Below are 12,012 nucleotides of genomic sequence, written 5' to 3' on the forward strand. Positions count from 1 at the left end.
GTCCATTGGGCTCCTCTAGTTAGACGCCGGTCAGGGCACCCATTTCATCTATGCTTTCATCGTTCTGTAGACTAAGATGCCATTCACACGGCTGTAGTTGTTTCCTGTCTGCAATGATAGATCCGTAATTGCAGATAGTATACGGACCAAATAATTTCTATGGCCACACACAGATCCGTTACAGATAAGTGTCTGGGCTGTAGAAACCATCCACAAAACATGGAGCAGGTCCTATTTTTGTCTGTATTTGTGGCCATACGAGTGGACAGGATCGTACAAGTCTTTTTATTCATTCGTGATTGATATACAGATGTAATGCAAGTTTTTTGCAAATTATGGATCGATTTTTATAGACTACGGTCATGTACATGTAGCCTAAAAGCTGGGAGCCCATAAGGGGGCAGAAGGAACGGCAGCTGTGTCATATTGCATGGACCCTGAAAAGTCCACTTCATTGACTGGACGTTATTGGAGCTTTCTCAGGAAAGTAGAGGTAGATGAAAGAAGTCGCTCCTCCGGGATCACCTAGCAAATGCTCAGAAGAGATACTTTGCCAGCCAGGGATAAAGAGGTAGAGGGAGTTTTACAGGCAACTTATTCCACTTTGACCTATGTAAGTCAAGAAAGTACCATGTAGGTCCTTTCCATCTGAGGTATAGGTCAAGAAAAGGCTCTAAATTTGGTATAAACCTAGCCTTAGTTTGACTCATAATGATATTGTTCCCCTTTGATCAATCTACGCCAAGTCCCAAAGTCCCTCCTGCAATTGGGACTGAGTATGGCAGTCACAAAAAGATCCAGATTCTTCGTAGAACCAGTGAATGATTCTGACTGTCCCATTGGACAACCAGAAAACATTTGTTGGGCCCAGTATATACAATAATGGACTCCTAAGGTTAAAGGGATTGTCTAGGATTTTGAGGAACCAACAACCTCATTGGTCTTAACGAGAAAAAAAAGGAGGCAGACAATGGAGCTAGAGTATGCATATTTTCTTTTAAATTCCCCTCCCGGACCATCCCATGGGTTACTTAAAATCCTGGAAACCCCTTTAATCATAAGATAACCCCATTTTGGCTTGACCTAAGTCAATAAGTTGTCACTAATGTCTTATGATTATGGATTGAATCTCAAAAAAATAAGAACTTACACATCCATGTCAACAAAGAAGCATACAGAATCTGTACAGATGGAGGGCAGGCACTAAGAATTGTTTCCTTTGATGGGTCGAAGGAATTGCAACCCAAGATCGACCAGTTGTTTACAGAGACGAGAGAGGACTGCATAAGAGATTATGGGTTAGCCTGGTGTCTGTTTCCTACTCCACCCAATTTTCATATCCTTTGGGCCAATTCGCCTTGACTGCAACAAAATATCCTACATTGGTTCTAATAGGCCCCTCCTGTAATACCAGAGTGGGTGAGAGGGAATCAACAAAGATTAGACCTCCTCTTTCCATGGCCACCATATAGCTATATAGGTTGCCTCTATGTACATACAGTATACCCTGTATTCTGATGGCGGACTCACAAGCCACCGGCACCAACCTTCCCTGCATCTCTGCAAGCTGATATTCCATCTAGTCGATTCCTTTTCATTTCAGTAGAGGTTGAACAAATATGTCTACTGTAACTCATCACGTCGGATTAATAAGACTATACAAACATTATTAATATACAGATTGTACTGACAGATTATAATAACCACATACCAAAATGTTGTTATCATTGTTCAAGTCCATCTTGCCAGCAAAGGGCCCCCATGTTGTTCCAACTGGAAGTTGTTGTCGGCTCTGAATCCTGCGTTCTCCGTCCTTCTGGAAAGCTTCCAACTCTCCTGCAGACACAGAAATGTAGACATGTGCTGAACACTTTCACTTTCCTTGACAACAGCCACATCCTCCCCTCTGTTTGTTTTACAAGTCCTATTTTATCGACGCCAGCGGAATGAAAATGTCTTTTAATGTGGTTGTCAAGACGAACATCTACAGATTCATCATGACGTACACATTGTTGTATTGTATATTAATTGCAAAAACCAATTCATGTGATTATCTGGCGCCCACGGAACTCTCAGTTGGAATGGACGATTGGTAGATGGCAACATTTTATGTTGTAGCAGAGATGAACATGTCGAATGACTATATTAAAGGCGCTGTCTGGGTTATAAAGCTATTTTCAGATACCCTATTGGGGAATTCAGGGTCAGGAGGGGGAAGCTCAGGTCTCGGTCAGGTCTTGTTATTATAGCCAGAGGGGATAGCATCTTACGTAGAGAGTGTCTCAATGTAAACAGGCTTGGCCTTGACACGTCAACCACCAGTGCCAATGGGGGAGCCAAACAAGCTGCTGCACCTAAGACTTCTGACCTTTAGCATTGTTACTATTAACTATAAGAAAATACATTGACCAACTGAAAGAGAGAAAGCATGAAAAATAAAAGACTGTATATATTTGAATCCTTTATATATAGATGGTCTCCTGCTTCTAAGTTAGATATATTAGGGCTGAGCCATGATCAGTGACTACAGTTTAGCCACAGGGTATCAAATGTAGTCAGGGACACACCCCCGGCCTCATCATTGGTTCAGGTGTAGTCAGGGACACACACCCTGCCTCATCATTGGTTCAGGTGTAGTCAAGGACACACCTCCTGCCACATCATTGGTTCAGGTTGCTGCTCTCTTTCTCACTCTGCAGCTTTGTCGCTTTTGATTGGTTGCTGAGTATAAATACAAGACTATCAGAGGCTCCCCAGGAATTCAGATTCCTATCTGTGCCGTCCGTCACACGCAACAAAGAAAGAAAACATCTAAATTTATATATAAAAAAAATAGTTATTGGTTACACCTGCGTATTTCCTTAAATTGTCAAATGTTGTAGCTAGAGATTAGTATTTTTTTTTTTTTTTTTTTTTTTATTTATTTATTTATTTATTTTTAGTATTCGAGTAGGTATTCGATCGAATACTACGGTATTCAAAATACTCGTACTCCGAGTACCACTCGCTATTCAAATGGAAAGTTCGATGCAGAACCAGCATTGATTGGCAGAATGCTATACAGTTGGCCAATCAACGCTGGTTCTTCTCCTACCTTTAGAAGTCTTCTCCGTGCAGCTTCCCCGCGGCATCTTCTGGCTCTTCATTCACTCTGCCAGGCATCGGGCCTGGGTAGGGCTGACTGCGCATGTGTGCTTGTAGTGTGGGCATGTGCAGTCGGCTCTGCCCAGGCCCAATGCCTGGCAGAGTGAATTCAGAGCCGGAAGATGCCGCAGGGACGCTGCACGGAGAAGACTTCTCGGAGGATCCAGCCCGACCCTCACTCGTGGACTTGGTAAGTATAATTTGATCGAATGTTGCCTACACCTGAAACGAGCATTTTCCCCCCATAGACTATAATAGGATTCGATATTCGATTCGAGTAGTCGAATATTGAGGGGCTACTCGAAACGAATATCGAACCTCGAACATTTTACTGTTCGCTCATCTGTAATTGTAGTTAAAATTAGACAAACTCTAAACCAATTGACAACCATTATCATCAATGACCCCATATCTCGTTCCCATTGTATCCATAACGTAAATATATTATTAATAGGTTGATATAATACCCTTGTAGTGAAGGAAAATATATCTGAGCTAAAAATATCTTTAAAGATTTTAAGGGTCAAGAAAACGTATTTGTAAGATTCTAAAAAGATTGTGAAACTCCCCCTAAAGAAATACGGAGAGTGAAAGGCAACCCTACCCTAAATATTCTAGATCTGGGATGTGTAGCCTACTCTACATTGTAAAATGGAAAGTTTTCCATAGCTTCTACAGAAGAATATTAAATAAGTTCTATATTTACCCGGAATTATCTACCCTGAGGTCAAAACTTCACAATATCTACTAAATAGAGAAAAAGGGGGGTCATAATTAAAGGGAACCTGTCAGCAGGAATTCACACCCCAAACCAGTCCCATTACCTTATATAGTAGCCTGAAAGTGTGAAAGCTATCACCTGCTTCTGGTTCAGCCTTGCTACAATGTATAGAAATAGAAGTTTTATGGAATATGCTAATTACTTGTACAAAGGGGTGGAGCATCAACAATAAAATCAGGCTCTCCCCGCCCCTTGCGGTTTTATTGATGCCCCTGAATACAAGGTTGTCACTGCACATCCAAAATCCTGCGCTTGTGCTGTGGCGTGCCATGGGTTGTGCCATGGGTTCCTGAAAAGCAATACACCTACACTCACAGCATATGTGCCAGAATCGGGAGCATACCGCCATCATGCACAGCACCATGGTACATGTGTGGATTTCAAGAAAGGTGACTTTCTAAGGTAATCAATTGGAGCTTACTCAACAGGACTTCATGTCTGTATGAGATGATCTAATTATTACTGCCATATCACTTTCTGTGAAAAGCGTTGCCGCCACGGATTTTCCCGTAACGCTTTTTTTTTTGCTGTGGCCCACTACATGGGGCCCTAGCCTTAAACACTAAGTCATTTCTTTGCGACACTTCCCCTTTAAGCATTATGTGCTGATAAACTTGGTGCACTTTGAGGTCCCATTCACATCGGCACATGGGTTTCTGTTTGGGGAGTCATCTTGGGAACCCTGCGAACGGAAACCTAATCTGCATAAAAAGCAGTTACCAACAGAAACCTGCGGACCCCATAAACTATAGGGTCCGTGTGGTTTCCGCACGAAAAAAGCAGAGAGAAAAGGGCCGCATGCAGGACTCTTCTCTCCGCATTGTTCATGCGGATAGGCGAACAAAATGGCCTGAAAGTAGATGTGAACCGGGCCTAAGACTGTCTAGTCTGCGTTTTCACTTTCTTACGCTTAGGCTAAGGCCCCACAGTGCAGAAACACAGCTTTTTTTTGTTGCAGATTTTGTTGCGATTTTTTGAGCCAAAGCCAAGAGTGGCTACAAATGGAATCGGAAATCCACTCCTGGCTTTGGCTCCAAAAACTGCAACAAAATCTGCAACAAAAAAAGCTGCATTTCTGCAAAGTGGGGCCCCAGAATTAGACAGTGTTAGTAAATCTGTCCCAATATGGGGGGCTGGTTTTGTCAAAAGAAATAGAGTCAGAATATACGATAAATAATTTACTATTGGGGAACCCTTCTGGAAACCAAATGCCTAAAGTCAGAATCCTGAACAATATTGTAAATGGAGAGTCTGCAATATTATATTTATTTTAAATGTATCGGAATGGAAAAAACTTCTAATTCTGTTGTATCAAATCAATTAATAAATTAATTAGATGGTATAAATATGTGCAAAAAAGGTCTAAAGAATTGTTAAAGAAGCAAATAATGATTATTATTATTAATAATAATAATAATAATAATAATAATAATAATAATAATAAAAAATAAAATAGTAATAATAATAATAATGATATAAAAATAATAAAAATATAATAATAATAATAATAATCATAATAATAATAATCATAATATAATATATAAATTCTAATATAATAATAATAATAATATAAAAATAACAAAAATATAATAATAATAATAGTAATAATAATATAAATTGTAAAATAATAATAATAATAATAATAATAATAATAATAATAATAATAATAATAATAATAATAATAATAATATATTAAAACTGTCCTTATAAAGAATGTCCAAATGAGAAGCCAGAGGAGAGTAGAACATTTATTGGATAAGTAGACGGCTTACAGGTCAGGAAATCTGTAGTCTCCTCTTATTCCCAGGCAAAGCCCAACTGGAAACAAAGCAAATTAAAACACATCATAAAAGACAAGGGCCCCGATAACAGGGAGGCTGACATCATTCAAAACTAATTTTATCTCGACTCTCGTCTGCTTCTGCTGTGGGGACATGTAAGCAAATGTGATTTGATCACCGAAATGTCCAAACTTACACGTGTGAATCTGGGCAGTTTATAATTTGGAAGGGATCGGTTTATACAATATGGCTATGCTTGTCTCATTATCCCTGTGATTATCTGCTCATGCCAAGTGGAAAAGCAATATCATCCCGCTCTACATTCCTTACCACTGACTCAGTGGATTGAACGGCTTCTTTTTTTTTAAGGTGACTGTCTCCACAGCCGAGTTTATGTTTATGACATTGCCTGTAAAAGGCAGACATGGCTCATCCACCAATATGGGTATTTGACAGGAGAGGAATAATTTAAAGAGGACCGTTCACCACCTCCCCCATTTCCAGCTCTTTACATCCTTCTCTAGGTGCTGATCCACTGATTCTGCTGCAGTTGGAATATATTTCTAGCCCCCCTCACCCCCCCCCCCCCACCAATCGATATCATTAACTTCCACAGCTAATGTGCTGGTTCGGCTACCTACTGTCAACTGGGTGGTGCCTAGCTCCAGCCTAGGATGTGCCCAACCAATTAGCATATTGGGCACTGAGCAATCACTGCTGTTAGCTGCAGCTTACTATCATGTGGACTTTCCCTGTCTGCTGTAGCTAAGAACCGCCCACATGACAGTAAACAGACTAATTAGCATATTGGGCACTGAGCAATCACTGCTGTTAGCTTCAGCACAGTTATACAGCTTACTGTCAGATGGGCAGTCCCTGTCTATCTGCTGTAGCTAGGAACCGCCCACATGACAGTAGAGAGGCTAATTAGTATATTAGGTGCTGAGACTAAGACCTCATTGCTCAGGAATGCTGGGGACTACAGAAAAAAATCCAACTGAGCTGGAATCAATGAAGCGGCATGTAATGAAGGATGGAAATAATTGGAGATGGAGGAAGGGGTGAAAGGTTTCCTCTAAACTCCTGCATCCAATTTAGGGCCACTGTTAACACTGGAGACTTCTCATGCAACAGAGGGGACTTTGAGCAAAAACTGCTACCTCTGTACCCCCATATAACTGGTATGCCCCATAGCTACAGATCTATTTATCCATGTTTAGCCAAAATACAGTGTATTTTAAGATTAATATAACAGTATCAATCCAGTTATGAATTTCCAGCTAATTCTTTAGCGATCTGGAAATAGAAAAGTACAGAGAAGAGTCATGGCCCTACCATCTCCCTAATTATGCACATAAGTGATGACATCACAGGTTCCAGGCTGAGCTGTAATGCTGGACACAGGCCATGAACAAAGGAGGCGCTGTTTCTGTTTTATAATTCCATATACGAAAACCAGTCACATGAAAACACACATTTTCTGAATCATCTGATAATAGAAGTTACTTGCCAAAATAGTCTCTATAGACTACTACAGTCTCCAGTTACATATGGAGTAAAAAACCCTTCCCTAAAAGAGTGTCAAAGACAATGGATACAGAGAATAACATGTGTAGAGACTGATAGAGACAGCTGTTAATCCCCTGCCCTCTAATGATAATGAGATGACTCTTCTGCTGTCCCAGTCTACACAGCAAAGCTGAAAAGTAAGCAGCTGAAGGCAGGAGCCTACTGTATGTCTTCTGATGACCAGTGTAAAAACTACAATATTTCATAATGTTTATGTATAGATAGTCCCTTAATTTAAAAAAAAAATTAAAATTAAATGTCCATAATAAAAATATAATTTAAATTATGTGCTCATTTACAAATAATAGAGGAAAGGCCATTGCTAGTAATAAAAAATACTGCTTAAACCATGTACATGTATGAATACATTATTTCCCAGTCCAGAAGAGCTCCACAAATACAGTATACAGGAAAAAAGTCAAGTTAAATTCCATTGCATCTGTTCATTTAACTTGCTATGTGTCAAGTTCAAGTTTGTTACATTTGTAACAAAGGATTCCAACCAGGACACCATCTGCATCTAATCTTTCTCTTCCCCTCTAGTTTTAGCGACTTTCCTGATAATTTAATTCTATTTCTATGAACTCATCCTCGGTATACATGCGTGTAGAGATAAAGAGTGGATAAATGGAGACTTGTCGGTGCACTACATCCTGTAAATACTATAAGATATGGTGCTGAGAAGTTGCCTATGGTTAACCTAAAACTGGAAGACATTAACATAAATGTTTTATTTTGCTCTTTTCGACATGCATGGGTTTAAGAAGATGTACGCACCTAAAAATGTTATGTGACCTGTACAGATTGTGTTTTCCCCCATCTTTATTATTTTGTTAAATACTGATTTTGTCTCTATAACTGTGATGGGTAGACAGGTTCTTCTTGGTGTGAAACTGGAGAGCTCTGCTGTATGGTCTGACAAATCAGCTGTGTCACCCTTGCTGCTCCTCCTCCCCTCTCACAGCAATGTCAGAGATGCTGCAGAATCAACACCCTCCTTCACTCCACCCTCTCCTTTTTCAGAAATCTTACCACTGGCTACACAGTCAGATTCAACTATGGAGCTGCTGAAAATTGGCCTATAAAGAACTGCTGAAAATGTAAGAAGATACCGTATTCCCCTAAAACGATCTCCTGTTTTGGACCTGGAGAGCTTTGCTGTGGGTTCCTCCCTTCTCCCCTCTCTTAGCATGAGTCTCAGACAGAGGATACCATAGGGAAGGGAAGAACCACCTCTTCTTCTTCCACAGTCCTCACTTAATGAACCTATTAGCGAGTCTGTGGGCAGGGACAAAGAGACTACATAGGTTTTATAGAAAAACATAATGGAAACATTTTCCATACCATAAGAAATCAAAAAAGAAAAAGCCATTAAAACTTGACACCAATCTTTCCCATAATTCTGAAAAACAAATCCGAGAAATAAAGAGGATTCTTCATACATTCACCAACTCCAATTCTTTGCATCCTTCAATAGGTGCTGTCTTACTGTTTCTGGCACCGTTGGAATTTCTTCTCTAGCCCCCACCATGCCTGAGCAATCACTGTTGTTAGTTTTAGCACAATTATACAATTTACTGTCAAGTGGGCGGTCCTTGTCAATCTACTGCAGCCATGAACTTCCCATATGACAATGGAGAGGCAAATTAGCTTATTGGATGCTGAAACTAACAGCATTGATTGCTCAGGAATGGTGGGGGCTAGAGAAAAAATTCCAATTGTGCTGGAATCAGTAGAGCAGTGACTATTGAAAGATGTAAAGAGTTGAAAGGTCCTCTCTAGGTAGTGGTTCATCAACTTCTTTTATGTCACCTGATAATTATTAAGAGTTGACCATTCTGACTTCAGCCAAGCTGGGTGACAACCCAAAGAGAGCTGTTTTACAGGACATATTGGTTGTCACCCCAGGGGATATATAACTGTACTACAACTTGAAGTCCTATATATTTATTATATTGAAAAAAAAATTGGGACCGTTCCCTTTTTTTGATTTTATCCACATCTCCATTTTTTACGTTTTTGTATCTGAGTGAGTATCTAGCAGCTGTCATATAAGTGCTCTGTAGTAGAGCTGGCATAGACATATTCATCTGGATACAGATTTGCCAGCTTGAATTGCTGTCGCTGTCTCTTTATAAAAGGCAGGCGGTTTATTTTTAAGTGCAACTTCCAAATCCTGCAGAGTCGAGATTCAGATCTCTGCACTGTCTCAGCATTCTGAAGTCAAATACACAGAACTAATGTAGCTTGTTCTCTGATCTTCATCTTGCAAGGTCAAAGTCTCATCATACAAGGTCACTGTGTCATTCTCGGGGAAGTGGAAGGAAAATAAGCTACTGAATTCAATTTCCTGGGCATAAATGCAATTGAAAAATAATGTAGTACATATAGAGAGAGACCTACAGTATACCAAATGGATTGTAAATTTGCAGTTCTGGTATGGTTGGGGTAGTATGGTCTACAAGGCAATAAAGGGTCATACTGGCCACTATAGTCATGTGCTTTAAGTGGTGTCATATACTAATGCATTGTATCAAGTAGCCATAGATTGTATATGGATGGAAAAAATGCATTCTGAGGAATCCTCCGACCCCTCCATATATACACATGCTCAGGCTATTATTCATCTAGATCATCTGGTTGGTTCCGAAAACTTAGTTGTGTGATATCCAAGTATATGATAGAGGGTGCACGGCTAACATTGCTTCCTTGGAGTACTGCAGTCCTAGGTTTGGGCAAACCCCTGGATGTTACATGATATATTTGTATGTTTTTGCAATATTTTTGTGCATTTAAGGGTTTCCAAAAATTCAACGCTAATATGATATTACCAAAGGGGTTTTACACTTCAGAAGTCTGTGTAAGGCTTTATCAAAACGTATCTGTTTTGTGTAGTTTTACCTCTTTTTGACCCCCAATACTCCGACTACATTGTATGTTTTCCTTCTTATGACTACTATATTTTGGAATCATTGTCCTCAGCCATGTACTGCATCACCCATTCATGTGCACCCAACATGTTTTTGGCATGGCTGGTACCTCTACTTGTTCTCTCAATTGTATCTAGAGATATTCACCCACTAGACCTTGGCAATCCTTCATTGAATGCTGAATACACTGTGGATAGACTGTTAAAGTGGTTTTTTAAGAGTACAATATTGATTACCTATTCTTAGCACCAGGGCTGAGAAGTTGGAAGGCCAAACCACTTATTACTACTCCTATTTTTCCAAAGCCCGATGCCTTCATAAATGGTTGACGGCCATGGTCAATCAGATGCATAAAGCTCCTCTAATTCACAAAAAAAATGTGACTGATTCCTATAAAATTACATATGTAACAAACTTGACATCTAATTAATTAGACAATATTCATAATTCTATAATAGAATTTATAATAATTCATCATTTTATTTTGAGGTCGAATTAGTAACTTTTTTCCAAGTCCGACTCAGACTCCAACCAAAACTGGTCTGGACTCCACAACTTCGACTTAACTGTCTTGCTTAGCATAGATCACCAATGTCTGATCAATCAGGGTCGAACACAAGGGAACCCTGAAGATCAACCTGCTTAGCATAGATCACAATATTTGATCAATTGGGGTCCGACACATGGCAACCCCAAAGAACAACCTGCTTAGCACAGATCATGATATCTGATCAATCGGGGTCGGACATGAGGGAACCCTGAAGATCAACTTTGCTGAGCATAGATCATGATATCTGATCAATTGGGGTCGAACATGAGGGAACCCTGAAGATCAACCTGCTTAGCATAGATCATAATATTTGATCAATTGAGGTCCAACACACGGCAATCCCGAAGAACAACCTGCTTAGCACAGATCACGATATTTGATCAATCGGGGTCGAACACGAGGGAACCCTGAAGATCAAATTGCTGAGCATAGATCATGATACAGTATATGATCAATTGGGGTCGAACACGAGGGAACCCTGAAGATCAACCTGCTTAGAATAGATCACAATATTTGATCAATTGGGGTCGGACAAGAGGGAACCCTGAAGATCAACCTGCTTAGCATAGATCACAATATTTGATCAATTGGGGTCCGACACACGGCAACCCTGAAGAACAACCTGCTTAGCACAGATCCCGATATCTGATCAATTGGGGTCGAACATGAGGGAACCCTGAAGATCAACCTGCTTAGCATAGATCACAATATTTGATCAATTGAGGTCTGAGACACGGCAACCCCGAAGAACAACCTGCTTAGTACAGATCACAATATCTGATGAATCGGGGTCGGATACGAGGGACAACTGAAGATCAACGTGCTGAGCATAGATTATGATATCTGATCAATTGGGGTCGAACACGAGGGAACCCTGAAGATCAACCTGCTTAGCAAAGATCACTGATGTCTGATCAATCGGTGTCCGACACGCAGGAACCCTGAAGATCAAATTGGTGCCTCTTCTTCATTAGAGGTCAGTGCCATTGGGTTCATTCATTACGTGCAATAACAAGCACAGCCCCTATACATGTATGACCCTGTTCTTGGTATACAGTGCTCCCTCCAACCCTCCAAAAACTCGAAGTGACGGACCCCCACCAAACCCATATTAATGACCTACCTATCCATTCTATAAATTTATTCCAAATGGAGTCAATTCTAAAATTTGATATATTTATATAGAAAAATAATAAAAATAAGTCCCAAAAAATCCCTTTCCCAGTACATCGCCCTTGAGTACGTTGGCGCTACCTA

At 40.1% G+C, this 12,012-nt stretch overlaps 1 protein-coding gene across 2 annotated transcripts in view; it reads right to left on the bottom strand.

Annotated features, from left to right (window-relative positions):
• Window positions 1-12,012, bottom strand: part of ZFPM2 (zinc finger protein, FOG family member 2) — a 355,148-nt gene that overhangs the window by 201,947 nt on the left and 141,189 nt on the right. For both annotated transcript variants that reach the window (XM_075270229.1, XM_075270228.1), the window contains exon 4: window positions 1,712-1,836. In XM_075270229.1, the coding sequence (XP_075126330.1) occupies window positions 1,712-1,836 (125 nt within the window). The remainder of the gene's footprint in view (window positions 1-1,711; window positions 1,837-12,012) is intronic.

The sequence above is a fragment of the Leptodactylus fuscus genome, chromosome 4, assembly GCF_031893055.1.
Source record: "Leptodactylus fuscus isolate aLepFus1 chromosome 4, aLepFus1.hap2, whole genome shotgun sequence".
NCBI lineage: Eukaryota > Metazoa > Chordata > Amphibia > Anura > Leptodactylidae > Leptodactylus > Leptodactylus fuscus.